The sequence below is a fragment of the Hyperoodon ampullatus genome (genome assembly GCF_949752795.1).
Source record: "Hyperoodon ampullatus genome assembly, chromosome: 2".
NCBI lineage: Eukaryota > Metazoa > Chordata > Mammalia > Artiodactyla > Ziphiidae > Hyperoodon > Hyperoodon ampullatus.
Window position 1 is genome coordinate 104,771,801 of NC_136915.1, and position 20,701 is coordinate 104,792,501.

General features: G+C 45.0%; 1 protein-coding gene across 2 annotated transcripts in view; it reads right to left on the bottom strand.

Moving 5' to 3' along the window:
- VTCN1 (V-set domain containing T cell activation inhibitor 1) overlaps positions 1–18,271 on the bottom strand; it is a gene marked incomplete at both ends in the record, with an annotated part of 57,831 nt that extends 39,560 nt beyond the window's left edge. For both annotated transcript variants that reach the window (XM_079697541.1, XM_079697540.1), the window contains one exon: positions 18,240–18,271. In XM_079697541.1, coding sequence (XP_079553667.1) covers positions 18,240–18,271 — 32 coding nt within the window. The remainder of the gene's footprint in view (positions 1–18,239) is intronic.
- Between the last annotated feature and the right edge of the window lie 2,430 nt (positions 18,272–20,701).

A 20,701-nucleotide genomic window follows, 5' to 3' on the forward strand; every position in this document is an offset into this window, starting at 1 on the left:
GGTTTTGTTTGTGATTAAGATGTATAGTGTAATATTTTATCTCATTAGTCATTGATACCTGGGTGTAAATGAATGTCTTAGTTACTTTACTGAGAGCAGGGTTGGATGGTAAATTAAGAAAGAGGAGGCTAAGACATAAGAAAGAAAATCTCAATAATGGGGAAAAGTGGGAACATTGGATACAAAATTTGCCATTTTCTTTTTCAAAATGTTGGCAGGGTTAGTTCTGGTCCTGGAGAAAGGCTTATGTAGAAATTATTACTTTGGGGATTCTAGCTGGCTGGTAGGGGTGTGAACTGGAGCAAACTTTAGGGTGGGGATAGGAGGACAATTTGGCCACATGTATCAGCAGGTTTCAATGTGCATAGTGAGTCTTGATACAGTGATTCTACTTCTAGGAGTTCATTCTAAAGAACCAACAGGATGTATTTCCAAGGATGTTAACTATAGCATTGATTGAAATTAACATAATAGTTGTGGGCAAATAACTGGAAGCACCTACATGTCCAAGAATCGGGAACTGAGTGAGTAAATTAAGGTTCACCATGAGAGGCAATACTATGCAGTTGTAAAGAATCACATCATAGGGCTTCCCTGGTGGCGCAGTGGTTGAGAGTCCGCCTGCCGATGCCGGGGATACGGGTTCATGCCCCGGTCCGGGAAGATCTCCCACATGCCGCGGAGCGGCTGGGCCCGTGAGCCATGGCCGCTGAGCCTGAGCATCCGGAGCCTGTGCTCCGCAACGGGAGAGGCCACAATGGTGAGAGGCCTGCGTACTACAAAAAAAAAATAAAAATAAATAAAAGTGATAAAAGAAGAAAATTAAAAAAAAAAAGAATCACATCATAAAAGCATGTTTACTTATATGAGAAATGTTCACAAAATTGGTAAGTAGAAAGTATTTTCTAAAATAATATGTACCATATGCTACCATTTATTATATCTAAATACAGAGAAAAAAGACCGGAAGGATACATTGAAGGTGGTTATCTCCGGGTTCAGGATGATATAGATTTAGACATTTTTTCTTTTGTGCTTTTCTGTATTTTCCAAATTCTCCCCACTAACCCCACATTACTTTTTTTTTTTTTTTTTTTTTGCGGTACGCAGGCCTCTCACTGTTGTGGCCTCTCCCATTGCGGAGCACAGGCTCTGGACGCGCAGTCTCAGCGGCCATGGCTCACGGGCCCAGCCGCTCCGCGGCATGTGGGATCTTCCCCGACCAGGGCACGAGCCCGTGTCCCCTGCATTGGCAGGCGGACTCTCAACCACTGCGCCACCAGGGAAGCCCCCCCACATTACTTTTGTAAAACAAATAAGGAGAACATATTTTTAAAAAGAAAGCATTGCTCTAGTTTTTCTAGGTTTGACCTAACTCTCTTTGAGAAGGTGGTTGAACAGGCATCTTTCAGTCAGATGCTCCCACAAAGTTGTTAACTTACAACAATTTCCTAGGTCAATGGTCTGTACTTTCTGTAGAACTCCCACGAGAAGAGCCAGGACCCAGTGAGTGTGTGCTAGGAGTTACCCATAACTTGTTTTTCTTCCTTTAAGTTAGCAGACATGTGCAGACATGTTCTTCATAACTCCATAGGCTGTTCACAAGGTGCCCGAGGTGATGATTGGAGAACAGCCTCAGTTTGGGGGACCCAGGTGAACAGCACCAGGAGCCCCAGATAAACTGAGCACTTCCTTCACAATTCAACACCTTTTGGGAATGCTGATGAAAGCCACCATCCTGTGCCTTGCTTCTTTACAATTTTGCCTTAAGGGTAGAAAACTGGGAAGCTAGCAGGATCCTCTACACGTATTAAACAGATTCTCTTGTAGGTCCCACACTTTCTGCCTCAGAAAATTAGCATTTACATTCAGATAACACACTTATTAGAATAAATGGAATATATTGGGGTCATTATTAGTGAAAGTATAATTACTATTTGCTGAATCTACAAAAGTCGAGCATTTCATAGTATTTTGCCTATGAGAAATGTCAACCTAGAATATGAGAAAACAGCCAGATTTATCTTTTTTTCAAAGTTTTGGTCATGTTCAAAAGCTTTCAAGGTTTTAGTCTTCTCCTACAGTTCAAGCACAGAAGTTTTGGGGGAATCTCTTTAAGGGGAAAAAAATTCTTCTAGCGTTCCAAAGGAACCAAGGTCTTGATAGCTCTGTAATATCAAAACACTTCTTTCTCATACCAATATTCCTCTCTGCTAACACTTCCGAGTTTTACTTCTAAAGGCTTTCAAAGAAAGGCAGCGGAACCTGGCATTTGGGGTTTTGTCACTGGGACTCCTGGGAAGCCGGGCTCCTGGGCTCTTGATAAAGTGCAGCTACCAAGACCTTGGCCGTAAGGGGAAGTTGCCTTGTAAGATCCACGTTGCACCAGCCTAGCCACCTGACTTCTCCAGCTGCTTCACACACCTAACCATAGTATCAAAAATAAAATAACTTTTTTCTAGACTAGAAAAGGGCATAGACTTTGGAGGCAGATAAATCTAGACTCTATTTTTTATTCCCTTTGCTTATATTGTACTAAACAGTTGTGATAATGGATAAGCAGTGAGATTGATGATCCCTGGGAGAAAAGTATCAGTAAGGGGCACCATGGGCCCAGCGGAGTCCGACCATTAAGCAGTGGATTCTGACCTCATCATCTCTTCTTGCCATTTGAAAATCATTCTCAAAAATGATTTGAGGGCTTCCCTGGTGGCGCAGTGGTTGAGAGTCCTCCTGCCGATGCAGGGGACACGGGTTCATGCCCCGGTCCGGGAAGATCCCACATGCCGCGGAGCGGCTGGGTCCGTGAGCCATGGCCGCTGAGCCTGTGCGTCCGGAGCCTGTGCTCCGCAACGGGAGAGGCCACAACAGTGAGAGGCCCGCATACAGCAAAAAAAACCCCAAGAAACAAAACAAACAAAACAAACAAACAAAAAAAAATGATTTGAGTGGTGACCTAAATGGGAAGGAAATCCAAAAAAGAGGGGATATATATCTATATATATATATATAGATAGATAGATATACACATAGAGCTGATTCACTTCGCTGTACAGTAGAAACTGACACAACATTGTAAAACAATTATACCCCAATTTAAAAAAAGGATTTGATTTCATCTGCTGGTTTTGCCATCTTCTAATAATTCTCCCAAACATCCCCATTCACTTTCTCATGTCACTCTATGCCTTGATTTACTCAGCTGCAAAGTGGGAAGATAAAACCCACCTTATTCAGTTGTTGAGGAGATTAAATCCAGCTCATGCTCATCTCTGCAGCTACCACTCTGTCTTCCTCTTCCTCTTCCCATTCCCCACCCCCCATAGGTCTTGCCCTTTGCCTGGATATTCTCCTCACTTCTCCTTGCTTGGCTAACTCCCACTCAGAAACTACCTCCTCCAGGAAATCTCTGGAATGACCCACCACAAATCACCACCACCACGACTGGGTTAGAAGTTGATTTCAAAGCATTCTGCAACTGGCCTGTGGTGGCACTTAGCATACAGTATTGTAACTGTGTGTTTATCTATCGTCTCTCCTTCTAGTCTGTACTCTAAATGATGGTGGGCCCTATACCTTGTACCTGACTAATCCTAGGATCTATGGTGCCAGGTACAAAGTAGATGATCAGTAAAAATTTGTTTAATTAATCAATAATGTATGCAGAACTTGCAGAAGTGTACTGGCACACGGGAGGAACCCAACATTGGAGGCCATGATTATGAGGCTGTGGGACTGTGAGGTGATCCTATAAGAAAGTCAACCCAAGAACTGACCTAAATTGTTGACCAAGGGATCCAAAATGTCAGGCTACATCCCTAATACAGACAGACTCTCTGGAAGCTGAACCTGAAAGGAAATGAACAATTGGACATAAAGGACAATTGCTTTTTAATATTTCTGTCTATTTTAATGGGTGTATGGGTCTTGGTTCTTTTTAAAAGTTATATTTCTCCAATGGGCAAGGCAGCTTCTTAATGAAAGATGTAGACATGTCAGGTATTGCAAGAGAGCTATGTGTTGCTGTCAGTGTCACTATCATGACCATCTCTTGTACCTTGTCTCTTTTGATCCTCAAGGCGGTTCTGGGAGGTCCATTTATTGCCCTTACTTAACAAGAAAAATTAAGTGACTGGCACAAGATCACATGCAATAATTTTGGAAGGGAAAGTCAAATCAGGACCCTCTGATTCCAAATTCATCCTTTTCCCATCTACTGTACAGCCAAAGAGAAATAGCAACGTTCAGGCCCCTTCCCTTTCCCACTGTTCTCAGAGCTCTCAGCAGATATTATAAAGATTATCTGACTTTTTCATAGATGACAAATGAGACATGAGGATCTGAAAGATGACGTGACCTCTTCCAAGCTTCTCCGTGTTTGCTCTTTCAGGGAGCCGAAGTCCAAGTCTTTGTTTTCACTCACATCATGAGAAATCAAACAACCTTGTTCTTTCCTTTCCTGGTAATTATATGTTTGTAGCAATGTCCCTGAGAGGCCAAGAATTTCTTCTGTAAGCGTGCTCACTCTGGGCAGTGCCTTCCACTGCAGGGCACAAAACTGTCAGGGTCCCATTTAATGTCATTTAAATCCCACCACACTACAATTAACAACTTTAAATAAACTCTGTGCTCTCACAGGCAGGCATCACCCTACCTTTCGATTCTCATCTTCCACTTCCCTGGAATATCAGATAATTCCTACCCACACCTAACACCTGCTAGATGACCAGAGGGGCTAGGTGATGTCAAAATGCCTAGTGGCTCCACTGAGAGTCCGTCACGCTGACGTCCACTAGATAGCATGTGAATGACGGACAACCCTGTTAAAGGCTCTCTGGTGGGCTTCCCTGGTGGTGCAGTGGTTGAGAGTCCGCCTGCCAATGCAGGGTACATGGGTTCATGCCCCGGTCCGGGAAGATCCTACATGCCACAGAGTGGCTGGGCCTGTGAGCCATGGCCACTGAGCCTGTGCGTCCGGAGCCTGTGCTCCGCAACGGGAGAGGCCACAACAGTGAGAGGCCCACGTACGGCAAAAAAAAAAAAAAAAAAGGCTCTCTGGTGGGAAGAATTCCAGACAGTGGGACAGTGGTGTGGGGGGTGGGGTGGGTAGGGAGTAGAAGCAGGGAGGATTTAGTCCCCGCCAAGCCTCTGTCTCACTGTCTGCTACTTGAATCTACCCTGTCCGACAATTCCAGTCTCTGTCTTAGGCATCTGGCTCTGGTCCCTGGAGAACAACATATTCAAAGCTGGCCATGTGCCCACGTTCTTTATACAGCACGTGGGAGGTGCTCCCCGGGGCACCCCAGCCAGGGCGAGCCTCCTGCCTGCCCCCAGATTAGCTTAACTCACCTCCTAGTTGTAAGCAAATTAGATGAACACTTATGAACTGGGATAATAACATCCTGAAAAGATGAACTAACTAATAATTATAATGAGAGAGCAGTCAAAATAATACCCATGTTTATTTAGTATCTGTCATTTGAGGAATATGGGGTGAGCCATTGCTGTCAGTTCATGAATCCTCCCTACATGTTTATGAGGGAGAAAAAAAGCAGAGGTTGGTCAGGAAGAATCACTGCCGCAGGGGAAGGGCTGAAAAATATGATGACTTTCGATATAAAGTTGGGCAGGCAGTCCGGGAAGGAAAATATCCGCCTGCCCTCTCCCTCCTGAGCCTTTGCTCAGCCTTCATGCTGCCCTGGGCTCTTACATTCATGTTCGTTTTTCTATTCATGACTTCTGTTCTTTTGTAATTACTCCAGGCCCGAGTTTTCCAAAGTGTGTCCTGATGTATATTAATAAGTACTATTTTTAAAAGGATTACACTGAGTCAATCACAATCAAATAGATTTCTTTAACTATAGGACTTTTCAAAAGCTCTTAATACGCTAATATGCATAGTGAATGTCCCAGCAGAGTATGTAAGAGGTTGAACCATTTGAAATCCCTCTTTTGGAGGTCAAAGACAATTGAACATTGGCAATTTCATGTAGTCCAACCTAATAGTATACAGCACTCCCAATCTTGCTTGACTACAGAACTCTTCTGGGAAAAATTTTGCCGTATCAGTGTCCTCAGAACTCACTTTGGGAACCGCTGTGTTAAGTAAATACTTAAATACAGAGACTGTTAGGTGCTTGATTGGTGCACGTTGCTTGGACCCCAAGAGGTTCACATGTAACAGGATAATAGATTGAGCAGAATGGGCGGCAGGCAGATGGGGGAATCCTGCCAGGCCTTGAGTTTCCAGGAAGAGTGGCCCAATACGGCATTTTCCTACCCAGTAAAAGTGCAGAAATGCACATTACTGTATAGAGTTACAACTGCTGCTATATTAAGGTGTAAGGATTTTTTAAACTGTAAAAGTGGTTTGAAATATTCAATTTTTAAAAAATTTATTAAATTTTAAAAATTTTATTTATTTTTGGCTGTGTTGGGTCTTTGTTGCTGTGCACGGGCTTTCTCTAGTTGCGGCAAGCAGGGGCTACTCTTCGTTGTGGTGTGCAGGCTTCTGATTGTGGTGGCTTCTCTTGCTGTGGAGCACAGGCTCTAGGCGCACAGGCTTCAGTAGTTGTGGCACGTGGGCTCCGTAGTTGTGGCGCACGGGCTTAGTTGCTCCGTGGCATGTGGGATCTTCCCGGACCAGGGCTCAAACCCGTGTCCCCTGCATTGGCAGGTGGATTCTTAACCACTGCACCACCAGGGAAGCCCTAAAATATTTAATTTTAATACACAAAGGCTCAACGGAAGAAGCAGAATATGAAAGGGTACACACTCTATTACTGACTATGTAAAAATGATTTACTGTTTGGCTTACAGAGGAAAAAAAAGAAAATATTTCATTTACAATGAAAATATATTCACTTATAATGATAGACCAATGGATGACTTTTTGTTTCCTTGTTTCAAAATTTCCTTAAATGTTATTATACTGTTTCACAGTTAAAAAAAAAAATTATACCAGTAACTCCTTAGGCTTTGAGTCCATACCAGAATGTCCTCTGAGGAAGTCCCACGGCACCCCAGCCCCATTCTTTCCAGGTGGGAAGGTAGTATCGAGGAGAAGATGGCCTTCCAGACAGAGCTTTAGTAAATGGTGTCCCGCCGGCTCCCTCACTGAGCTGGGAGGAGTCAAAGACAACCCCTAACAGTCCCTCTGCCTCCACAGCCAGGTGAGGGACCACCCGCCCACAGAGATTCCAAATCTGCAGGCATTCCTAGCACCCAGTGGCTGCTTCCTAACACCTACGTTTAAGTTGTTTTTGAAGTCTTGAACAGGATCCTTTAGAAACACTCTTCATAAATGATTAGCTCTCTCAGCAAGGCCTCACAACCCTGTTGAATGCCAGTGTTTCAGAAGTATGGTACTTTTATAATGCGAAAGGAAAATGGCAGGGAACATTCCTACCCTAAGCACACAATGACAGCTACAGCATGGAGGGCATGGATTTTGTGGGCTAACTCGGGAATCTAGCTCTCATTTATACAGCTGTGTCCCTGGGACAATGTCTTCCTAGTCTTCCTAAGGATGCTGTCCCAACAGCCCTCAGACACCTGTTGGTAGAGGGTGAGGTCGTTGCTGCTGAGGAATTCCTCCGTCCACGCCTTCAGGTAGAGCCTGGCCTGCAGGGGAGACTCCCGAGGCAGCAGCTTCAAGGGAGCAGGATAACTGAGAAGCACCTGCACTCCTCCTCACGGCTTGGCGGGGAAACCCTCTGTGTAAGGGACATCCTGGAGTCCTGCTCCCTCGCCCTGTCCCACTCCCAAATCGGCCTCATTCCTAGGCTCTGGGCCCCCAGCATTCCCTGCATGCCGTCCTGGAGGAGCTGGAATCAATGCCAGGAGGCAGAGCCCCACTTGAAACCTGGATGGCTTTGGCTGAATTGCCACGACCCTATATTAAGGTCTCTGGACAAAGACCTCTTGACCTAAGGCCACCAGAATGACATCAGGACTTTCCCAATCGACTGGCTTCTTCTCTCTTAGCTGTAAAGAGAGTCACCAAAACTTGGATCCTCATCAAAAAAGGGAAGACAGAAGGAAAAGGATAGGAAGCTCTTTCCCCGGACAGGTCAGCTTCTTGACTGGAGTAATTCCTCATCCCCATCTACCCTGCCTCAGGGCTTCCCACCAGGACCTGTCTGGAAACTTAACCCCAGGCTTCAAGGCTTCCGCCAGGGCTCCTTTGGGGTCTGGAAGAAGCTCCCTCTCACACAGCCCTTGCTAGTACGGGACTGGCCCTCCCTTGCCCGCCCCGTAAGACTTTATCCTGACCCTGAAGCTTACACCAGCCACTTTTTTTTTTTAACATCTTTATTAGAGTATAATTGCTTTACAAGGGTGTGTTAGTTTCTGCTGTATAACAAAGTGAATCAGCTATACATATACATATATCCCCATGTCTCCTCCACCAGCCACTTTTAAAGGGCAATTGTCCCCATACTGTTATATTCTGTTCCTGGACCCTGAGGCCTTTTAGCAAAGGGTACAGTCAATCATCGAATATGCGAAATGAGTGAAAGGCTACTTCCTCATACCAGAGGCGGGTTCCCTGGAGCTGGAGCCTGGTGGTTTTGAGCTGCATGGGGCAGCAGAGGAGGGCGGCTACCACCTGACCAGGCGTAGAGTGGCAGAGGACAACCCCAGGAGATGGGACCAGTGTCATGGGGTAGGGGTGAGGGCGGGATTCAGGAGAGTGTAGCGTCATGGAGACCATAGAAGAAAGTGTTTCAAGGAGGCAGTTGTGGGACATTTTGTGTTGAATGCTGTTGTGAAGACAAGTAAGATCATATCAGAGAAACTGACATTAGATTTGGCAACATGGAGGTCGCTAGAAACATTGACAGTAGTGATAGATACCTTGGTGCAGTGGGGACAAAACCCCACTGGAGTAAATTAAGGAGAGAATAATAATAGAATTTGCAGTTTACAGTAAGTGTCTGCTAAATGCTTTATATGCATTCATTCACATATTTCTCACAATCTTACGGTGCAGATTCTAATATCATGCCCATTTTACAGATGAGGAAGCCAGGCCCAGAGAGGATAAATAACTTGCCCAAGGCCACACGGCTGGAAAGTGGTGGAGCCTGGATTGCAACCCGCTGCCCTGTCCAGTCTGCACGGGGAGCCACCCCTCAAGCTCCCTTTAAAACACCAGCAAGTCATAGTTCACTAACTCCGGGCAGCTTTCCACAAGTTTGCTAAGAAGGGGAAAAGAGAGGAGGCAGGAGAGGTTGTGGAGCTGAGAGAGGGCTTTTCTTTTAAACTAGAAAACACTGACATTCAGGTGGCATGCTGACAGGGATACTGGAGGAGCATAGGAGAGGTGAGGATGCTGACTGGAGGAGGGGAGAGGAGACGGATCCAGGGCGCAGAGGGGTTGCCCTTCTCTCGGAGCTGGGCTCGTCCTCTGGTACCAGGAGGGACGCAGAGAAGAAGGGTGCAGATGAGTGTGGCAGGCAGCCGTGGAAGAGAAAAGTTGAAGGAACCAGAATCTGCCGGCTCCTATTTTCTCAGTGAAGGATACAGCGAGATAAGAGGCTTGCAGGAGGCCTGGAGAGAGGAGGTGTGAAATGGCCTTTTTGGGGGAGGAGGGAGGAGAACGTAGTGAAGAGCCAAGACAGGGAGCAAAAAGAGACAATTCAATACCCCGACACTTTAAGGATGCTCTATTTCTCAAATCTTTCATGCTCTTTATTCTATGAAATTTTTCATTCTAAATCTGCAGGGAAAGAAAGAGGGGAAACTGTCTTCCCTTTCTCTCATTACTGCTATGCTGGAGCGGTAGGAATACATTTGGAAGAGATGTGATAGTAAATCTGAAACATCCCAGGCAGAGGGTTTGGGACTGTGGAAAGCTTCATGTTTTTTTCCTTTGTTTTCGTCAAGGCCCATCCGCCCCTCTTTAGAACACTTCTTAAGGAGAAATGCGGAATGATAAATGATCACGGGTGAGATTTATCTCTATCAGGATTCAATCCTCGTGCTCTCCCTGAGGAATCACAGAGCCCAGAGAGAAGGCTAACACAGCATTACCTGAAGGGCTTGTTAAAACACAGATTGCTGGGCCCCGCCCCTAGTTTGGGATTTGGTTGGTCTGGAGTGGGGAGTGCAAATCTGCATTTCTCGGAGGCCCAGACCATGGAGCGAGTGTTACTACCCCAGGCAGCGAGCACTTTCCCGAATCTCGTAGAACAAGGACTAGAGAAGAAGGTATCTCCACTGAAATCCCAGAAGAATTCAGACACAGGTCCCTTAAGCCCAGCTGCTACTTTTGGACTGGTCATGCCTCACCTTCCCTTTGAGCCACTTTGTTATTTTGTAAAAACAGTGGGAGGGCATGACTGAATAAGAGTATCTAACACATACATTGGTAACTACGTGCAAGGTGCTGCTCTGAGCTCTTTACATGTATTAACTCATTTAGTCTTCACAACAAATGGGAGGCTGGTACAATTATTAACTCCAATTTCCTGAGGAAATGAAGACACAGAGAGGTTAAGCAACTTACTTGGGGTCACCCAGCTAGGAGAGCAGGAATATGAATACAGGTGAGACTAACCCCAGCACCGACATTATTTCCACTTCTTTATATGTCAAAGGTAAATATGGATGAAGCTTTGGTCTCTCAGATTTAGGGATCTTTGATGTTTTGGTAAATCGTGGTCAGCTGGGGTCCAGTACGGTTTTTAGCTAGGGTCACTGGGCAATATGGAATCATTGAAAGAGCATTGTTCTACCCATTTTTAACTGCATGACCCTTTGGCAAGTTGCACAATTTCTTTTTATTATCTCGTAGATAAAATGAGGGGGTGTACTGACTTTCTGAATTTTCAAGCTCTGAAAGGATGTAATTTTCACTGAGTTTCAATCACTTCTCACTCCTGTACTCACTCATCTAGAGCAGCTGCCTGAAACAACACAGACCCAGGGTTGATAAGCCACAGGCTCCGGCTTGTTCTGGGGACAGCGCCCTCCTCGGCCAGCGGAGAGCTCTCCCGCCCTGGCTGTCTGGTCCCTGAGGAGTTTTGCCAGTGTTGAGCTGGGCTCTGCTTTAAGTGGCAGGAGATGAGGCAGAGCTGATTAGAAAGATAATTTTCTAATAAAAGTCAGTATAGAGGTCTAGGTAGGAGCTTGTTGGTTTCTGCTGACCTGGGGCACATTGAGCGGGTCATCCTGCCTCAACATTTGCATCTTTGAAATGGAGATAATTAGGAGTGTGGTGTCGTTTAGCTAATTAACCATTACCCAGTGCTTGGTCATACCTCCATAGCTCCATTGGCCCCCATTGGCCTCCTTTGGCTGTGGCTCTTGACAACAGCAGTGCCTCATAGGAAGACTTATATGCTGAACTTGTACACTCAAGGACCTCCCAGACTCACCTCACCCACCTTAATGCTTGATACTGGCAGAGCCATACATTTATTCTAAACCCTAGTCATCCTCAGGTTTACAGAAGAATGGTCTCAGACTCATAGACAACAAAAGGTGGGGTGGACATTTTTTTTTTTCAAAACAAGAAGCTGAAAAACTCTGAATATTCTCCAGAGTGTTGTTAGAGTGACCTGTCATTAAGAGACCTCGGTAGCAATTTATCCAAAGTATACTAGAATGCGTATTTCACAGCCACGTATCAGGCATTGTAGAGAGATTTGCAGATGAAGACTCTAGCAATAACTCTTAGGATGTGCCAGGCACATAATTATCACATGCCATTCACACAACTCTAGGAGTTAAGTTCTATTATCAGCCCATTTCATAGGTAGGTAAATTGAGGCCCACACAGTTCAAGGTGGCACAAGGATTTGAACCCAGGTAGTGTGATTCCAGAGCCAAGATAGGTAGCCATGGAGCTACACTGCCTCCCTATGACAAGGGACAAGACAAAGGCCAGGCCCTTGACGAGCCAACCCCACTGAGGGAAACAGACGCGCACAGGAACAGGTATTCATCAACATGGCTGACCACGAACATAAAAGGAGCAGTTAACTGCAACTAGAAAGATCCAGGAAGACCTCAAAGTGGAAGTGGCATTTGAGCTGAATGCTGAAAGAAATGAGTAACATTGCAGCAGGTGGAGATGGGGCTAGAGCAACATGCTCAGGAGGTAACCTGCCCCTGGTGTGGGCAGGAACACAGGTGCCTCCTGTTTAGTCTTTCTTCCGATGTGCAATTTATCTCATTTTCCAACTCTGTTCTGCTCATGAGGATGGGCACTCAAGGCCCCGAAGTCTCAGGTTTTATAGGCTCAGAGGGTCTGAAAGTTGGACCCATCTTTTCATACCTCGATGGGGTTTCAAGTGTCAGCATGGCCTGTGCTGAGATCCTCCCCAGGCCAGGCCTTTGGAGAGATTTTCTCACTAGGCAAACTTTTGTTATGTTGCCAAGCACCACTTTGGCCATCAAAGTCTGGTATGTATGAGCCAGCCACCAGCTCGAAATCTTGGGGGCAACGGGAAACCAAGAGTTTGGAACAAAGTTCCCTGTGCCTCCCTTGTTCAGCCTCCCTCATTCTCTGTTTCATCCACCTTCCTCTGGTAGACTTCTGCTCCTTTTCTATGCAGTAGCTTCCTTCCTTTGACATGTCTTCATTAATCCCACTGTGGCTGGTGATTTCCCCCAGTCTTAAGTGCTCCGAAGAGCTCTCTTCAGATACAAGAGCCAGAATGAGACAGATGAAGAATACAGGAAGAAGGAAGGGAGGGAGGGAGGAAAGGGGGAGAGGGAGAAAGGGAGGGAGGGAGGGAGGAAGGAAAAAGGGAAGGAAAGAAGGAAGAAAGGAAAGAAAGAAGGAACAAATGAAAAAAGGAAGGAAAGAAGGAGGGAAGGAAGGAGAGAAAGAGAGGATGGGGAGGCCGGGGAGAAAGGAGAGCAGAGTAACTATTTTAAATCCATGCCACTGGGTCTCACTTCTGCTTTAGCTTGTGTCTCTGTTTTCTGGAAGGAGAGCTACAAGATGCTGCAGCTATCTGGTATTCTCTGTTGCCAGTGCATGCTCAACACACCCATGAACCTAGACTCAGAGGATCCTTGCCTCTTCCTGGCCTCATCTGGGTTCAGGAGCTACCTGGCCTCATATCTTCCTCACTTTCTGGGCAAAGCCACATGAGTTCTGCTTAAATGCTGTATAGGCCATATTATTGTCCGGATTGGATCTCCCGACCAGCACCAGTCCTGATACCCCTACCAGTCCAGGGTGCCCCATGAAACTTCTCTGTTGACATCCATGAGACCCTTCTATCCTGGTCTTATCCTACCTCTCCCACCACTTACTCCCAGTTCTTTCTTTGACTCACCTTCCTCTGCCCACCCTTAAACGTTGGTGTTCGTCAGCTTCCCATCCCCGGTCCCTTGCTCCTCTCCTGCGATGTGCTCTCCTTAGAAGACATCCCAGCTGGCTATTCCCTGCCTCCTGCTTCTGACTCTCAAACTGACATCTCCAGCCCTGACCTCTCCCAGTTTCTCTCAGTGGATGCTGTCCACTGAGCATCTCCACCTAGAGGCGCCAGGAGAACCTCAAATTCTACACATGCCGAAGTTAACTAACTCTCATCTCTTCTCCCTCTTTCCCAACTCACTGTATCTAATCCAGGAACATGGGGTTCATTCCAGGCTTCACCCTTTGCCTCATCCATTCCTATTCTGTACCACCCTACCTGCCCCTCCATTCATTTACCAAATATCACCACTTTAAGTCCTAACCATTTCTTGAATAGTTTCCCCCTCTCTGGACCCCTGCTATCATTCTCAACTTCAGGTCCTCATCATTCCTTATGTAACTGTTTCCCTGCAATTTCTTTGCCCTCATATCCATTCTCTATGCTGCCTCTGGACCCCTGCTATCATTCTCAACTTCAAGTCCTCATCATTCCTTATGTAACTGTTTCCCTGCAATTTCTTTGCCCTCATATCCATTCTCTATGATGCCTCTGGAATAACCTGCCTAAGATGAAAACCACCAAGATTCCCCTGCTTGAGACTTCAATGGCTCCTCATCACCCACACCAAATTCCTAGCTCTGAGTCTGCTTGACAAAGGCCCAACATGACCTGGCTCTGCCTCCCCAGCCTCCTCTCAGCACCCCCTGCCTCAAACTTCATGCTCTGATAATGATATGGAGTAGCTTGTAACTCTCCAACACCCCATGCTGCTTTGTGAGCTTTATTCTATTATCCTATCCTATCCCATCCTGTCCTGTCCTGTCCTGTCCCCTCTGTCTAGAGGGTCCTTCCCATGCTTCTTCACCTGGATTAAGCTGATTCATCCTCAAGACTTAGCCCAGCCATCACCTGGTTCAGGAAACCTTCCCCAAAGCCTCAGGTTAGGGAAGTGCTCCTGTTGCATTCTGCCCTATTGTCTCATGGCTTATGAACAGCAGGTTGGAATTGTCTGTTTGGGAGTCTTTCTTTCCCATTAGCCTAAAATCCTGTCAGTGTTTTAGTTGCCTTCACACTAGTGCCTGGTGCAGTGCCCAGCACATAGTAGGTGCTCCGTTAATGCTGTTGATCAGAATGTAACCCCTTCAGATCAGGGATCATGACTTTTCCACCCATAGACTCCTAGCAGGCACTCAAATATCCCATGGGTCACAGTTATGGTCAATTAATCTACAACAAAGGAGGAAGAATATACAATGGAGAAAAGACAGCCTCTTCTATAAGTGCTGCTGGGAAAACTGGACAGCTACATGTAAAAGAATGAAATTAGAGCATTCTCTAATACCATACACAAAAATAAACTCAAAATGGATTAAAGACCTAAATGTAAGACCAAATAATATAAATATCCTAGAGGAAAACAGAGGCAGAACACTCTTTGATATAAATTGAGGCAATATTTTTTTGGATCAGTCTCCTAAAGCAAAGGAAATAAAAGCAAAAATAAACAAATGGAACCTAAGTAAACTTAAAAGCTTTTGCATAGCAAAGGAAACCATCGACAAAATGAAAAGACAACCTATTGAATGGGAGAAAATAATATTTTCAAATGATAAGACTGATAAGGGGTTAGTACCCAACACATATAAAGAGCTCATACAACTCAACATCAAAAAAACAAACAATCCAATTGAAAAATTGGCAGAAGAACCAAACAGACCTTTCTCCAAAGAAGACATACAGATGCCAACAAGCACATGAACAGGTGACCAACATTGCTAATTACTAGAGAAATGCAAATCAAAACTACAATGGGGTACCACTTCACACTGGTCAGAATGGCAATCATTAATAAGTCTACACATAACAAATGATGGAGAGGGTGTGGAGAAAAAGGAACCTTCCTACACTGTTGTTGGGAATGTAAGTTGGTGCAGCCACTATGGAAAACAGTATGGAGCTTCTTCAAAAAACTAAAAATAGAGTTGTCGTATGATCCAGCAATCCCACTCCTGGGCATATACCTGGACAAAACTATAATTTAAAAAGATACATGCACCCCTATGTTCATAGCAGCATTATTTACAATAGCCAAGACATGGAAACAACCTAAATGTCTATCAGCAGAGGAATGGATAAAGATGTGGTACGTATATACAGTGGAATACTACTCAGCCATAAAAAGAATGAGATAATGCCATTTGCAGCAACATGGATGGAACTAGAGATTATCATACTAAGTGAAGTAAGTCAGACAAAGACAAATACCACATCACTTATATGTGGAATCTAAAATATGACACTGATGAACTTTTATGAAACAGAAACAGACTCACAGACATAGAGAATAGACTTGTGGTTGCCAAGGAGTAGGGGGTGGATGAGGGATGGAGTGGGAGTTTGGGGTTAGCAGATGCCAACTATTATATATAGAATGGATAAACAACAAGGTCCTACTGTATAGCACAGGGAACTATACTCAGTACTCTATGATAAAGCATAATGGAAAAGAATATGAAAAAGAGTGTATGTATGTGTATAACTGAATCACTTTGCTGTACACCTGAAACTAATATAACATTGTTAATCAACTGTACTCCAATATAAAATAAAAAGTAAAAAAAGTAAAATAAAAACTAGACAGTCTCATGTCAGTTAAGGTCACATTTGGCTGTTTAAAGTTAATAAAAAACTTGACTTCAAAACAAAACAAAACAAAAAACACAACATTGTGAGTCAACTATACTTCAATGAAACAAGAAAACAAAAAAACTCCACAACCTGATTAAAAAATGTTCAGAAGAACTGAATAAACATTTTTCCAAAGAGGAAATACAGATGGTCAACAGGCACATGAAAAGATGCTCAACATTGCTAATCATCAGGGAAATGCAAGTCAAAATCATAATGAGATATCACCTCACACCTGTCAGAATGGCTATCATCAAAAAGAACACAAATAACAAATGTTGGCGAGGATGTGGAGAAAAGGGAGCCCTTGTACACTGTTAGTAGGAATGTAAACTGGTGCAGCCACTGTGGAAAACAGTATGGAGGTTTCTCAAAAAACTAAAAACAGAGTTACCATATGATCCAGGAATTCCAATCCTGGGTATATATCTGAAAAAAACAAAACCACTAAGTCTAAAAGATACATGCACCCCAATGTTCATAGCAGCATTATTTACAATTGCTAGTATATGGAAACAACCTAAGTGTCCATCAACAGATGAATGGGTAAAGAAGCTGTGGTATATATATATATATATATGTATATATATATATATATATATATACCACATATATATATATATATATATATAATGGAATACTACTCAGCCATAAAAAAGAATGAAATTTTGCCATTTGCAGCAACATGGACGGACTTGGATGACATTATACTAAGTGAAATAAGTCAGACAGAGAAAGACAAATACTGTATGATCTCAATTACATGTGGGATCTAAAAAATACAACAAACTAGTGAATAAAGCAAACAAGAATCAGACTCACAGACCTAGAGAACAAACTAGTGGTTACAAATGGGAAGAGGGTATGGGGGAGAGGCAACAGAGGGGTAGGATATTAAGAGGTACAAATTTTTGTGTATAAAATAAATAAGTTACAAGGATATACTGTACTACACAGGGAATATAGCCAATATTTTATAATAACTATAAATGGAGTATAACCTTTAAAAATTGTGAATCACTATATTGTGTACCTATAACTTATACTGTACAGCAACTATACTTCAATTAAAAAAAAAAAAAGAGGGGCTTCCCTGGTGGTGCAGTGGTTGAGAGTCCGCCTGCCAATGCAGGGGACATGGGTTCGTGCCCCGGACTGGGAGGATCCCACATGCCGCAGAGCAGCTGGGCCTGTGAGCCACAACTGCTGAGCCTGCGCGTCCGGAGCCTGTGCTCCGCAATGGGAGAGGCCGCAACAGTGAGAGGCCCGCGTACCGCAAAAATAAATAAATAAATAAAAGAAAAAAAATGTTCCATGGGTGAAGGCTGCTTCCATTGATGGCCATGAAGGAAAAAGGGGAAGAGAGTTCTGACCACAAAGCTCCTAAATGTACCATGCAGGCAGGCCTGGTAGAACATACACAACAGCATTCCATCTCCAAGTGGCATGCATTCTGAGCATGAGGTTTGAAGATAGTAAGCTCTCTGGTAATTATTTAAGAAAATAATCCACTGGGTCTACAGAGGATGGGGAGATCCTCTCATGAACTCTCCCACATCACCAATGGCCATGATCACCTCATGACCTTAATATACTCATAAAATGTATGAGTATATTAAGGAAAATTATGGCCTTGTTAGGGTGGAGAGTGGACACCAGCTTTACCCAGATGGGCTCCACCCACTTCCCTGGAACAGCCCTCCAGCCCCTGCTTCCCACCCAGCCTGCCCATCGGCCCTCTTCCCAGTGGCCTCTTTGCACAAAGGTTCAGCCATGATCACCTCCTTCATCCTGGGGCCTACAGAGGGTCCACCTGCATCCCACCCATCATCAGTCATAGATTCCCTTCCACCCTCCCAAATAGCCCCACGCCACCCTGCTCAGTGCCCCCACAAGAGCCTTGACATCCCAGCCTGGCACATACACTGGCATGTGCCAGCCCTCCAGGGCAGAAAACCAACCTGACCCTGAACGGGGGCCTCAAGAGGCTGGGGTGTGAGGTTACACTGAGTCCACTTAGGCTCTTGTCTGGCCAGGCTCCGCCAGCCCAATGCTGGATCAGATAAGGGTACAGGTGGGGACCTATGGGACAGCCCAGCAGTCCTCAGCAACCCCCAAAGCCCTCACCCCAGTTTCCTCCACCTGTAAGCATAGAGAATAGAGCGCTACCTCCAGAAGATGACCTGCCCTTGGGAAGCCATGGTGGGGGGAACAGGCCCTTCCCACGGGAGCTGGATGCTGGGGTGAGTGGAGCTGCTGCTGCCTTCCCGGTGCTGTGACTCACAGCTGGCTGGGGTGCACTGGCCTTAAATAGTGGGCTCAGATGGGAGTGGTTGGTGCAGCTGTGGATGGCTCAGAAGTCCTGCTGCTGAAGTCCCTGCAGGCACAGAGGCTGCCTGTTCCAGCCAGGGAGTTCAGGCACGCAGAACCGCCTTGCCAAGCCTTCACCCGGTGAGAGGGTGGGAAGGAAAAGCTTCCCAGGCCCCCTGCTTCAGGGCTCATATTCACACACATCAATTCTCCTAACTCTGCGGGAGGGAGAGCTAGGGAGGGAGAGTTCATCTCCACCTAAGAAAGGACTGGAACAGCCCAAAGTGGCAGGTCTGTGCCAGGAAGCTGGGAGGCTGGGAGTCCTTCCTGTGGTGGCTGATGCTCAGATAGAGGCTGGGTCATCCCTGGTGGGATCTCTTGTGGAGGAGACTTGTGCTGAGGGACCTCAGATGGCTGTGAGCCAAGATGACAAGAGTACTGAGTCTGTCACTTAAGACTGAGCTCACCTCGGGCCCCTGAGACTGCCTGGCTGGGTGGGCAGAACTCCACTAGTTTCATTTCAGTTAAAGGGTGAGAGGTCCTGCTCTGCCCACCTCACAACTAGTTTGAGACTCCAAAACAACACAGAATGTGCACTACATAGAAGCTATTGCTGTTGGGTGAGTGAGTTAGAAAAACTGGTCTCTGACATTTCATCCAGCACTCAGATTTCCAACAAGACAGGAAGTCTAAAGCATAAAGCCCTCTCTCTCTCTCTATCGTCTCCTCCATCCCCCGAAGGGGCACCCTGGATGGGAAACATCCTCTGACTGGATGATTCACCAGCTACTAGCTGGCTACTGTGTTTATTTCGGGGTAAAGATGCCCCAGGACTTCAGCCAAATGACTCCAGTGTTGGTACACGAGCTGCTGGAATAAGCACAGAGCACAGCTGGGAAAGGAAGAGAGAACCACGTGGTGGGGAGAAGACAGAAGAGGAGAGGGTAATTTAACAGTGGGAAGGTCTTTGTTTGTTTTTATTTCTTTAAACATTTTTTCTCTCTAGGCTTTTTTTTTTAATTGAAGTATAGTTGATTTACAATGTTGTGTTAATTTCTGGTGTACAGCAAAGTGATTCAGTTACACATATATATTCTTTTTCATTATAGGTAATTACAAGATATTGAATGTAGTGCCCTGTGCTATTCAGTGGGTCCTTGCTGATTATCTATTTTATGTATAGTAGTGTGTATCTGTTAATCCCAAACTCCTAATTTATCCCTCCCACCCTTTCCCTTTGGTAACCATAAATTTGTTTTCTGTGTCTGTGAGTCTGTTTCTATTTTGTAAATAAGGTCACTTGTATCATTTTAAAAAAAAGATTCCACATATAAGTGATATCATATGCTCTTTGTCTTTCTCTGTCTGACTTACTTCACTCAGTATGGCAATCTCTAGGCCCATCTGTGTTGCTGCAAATGGCAATATTTCACTCTCTTTATGTCTGAGTAGTATTCCATTGTATATGTGTATAACATCTTCTTTCTACATTCCTCTGTCGATGGACATTTAGGTGGTTTCCATGTCTTGGCTATTGTAAATAACGCTGCTATGAACATTGGGGTACATGTATCTTTTCGAATTAGGGTTTTCTCCAGATATATGCCCAGGAGTGGGATTGCTGGATCATAAAGCAACTCTATTTTTAGTTTTTTAAGGAACTTCCATCCTGTTTTCCATAGTGGCTGCACCAATTTACATTCCCGAAAACAGTGTAGGAGGGTTGTTGGAAGATCTTTAGAGTCAACCAGAGCCAGGTCCAAATCCTGGATTCTTAATCATGTGACTTTGGGGAAATTCCTTTACCTTCCTTCAAGGCATCTCTTACTGGGCTGGGGTGCAGAGTACCTGAGGGGGTCCACATGCTTTCCCTTTCTCCAGAGTAAGTAAAGGGGTGATGCCTGGGACTTATGAGGTGCCTGTGCTAACTGGATCCCTTCCGGGTCTGGGGAGGCTGAAGGAAGTGGGAGCAGTGATTTCAGTAATTCTTATAAAGTGTCCATCGACAGATGAATGGATAAAGAAGATGTGGGACATATATACAATGGAATATTACTCAGCCATAAAAAGAAACGAAATTGAGTTATTTGTAGTGAGATGGATGGACCTAGAGTCTGTCATACAGAGTGAGGTAAGTCAGAAAGAGAAAAACAAATACTGTATGCTAACACATATATATGGAATCTAAAAAAAAAAAAGGTGCTGAAGAACCTAGGGGCAGGACAGGAATAAAGACGCAGATGTAGAGAATGGACTTGAGGACACGGGGAGGGGGAAGGGTAAGTTGGGACGAAGTGAGAGAGTGGCATGGACATATATAC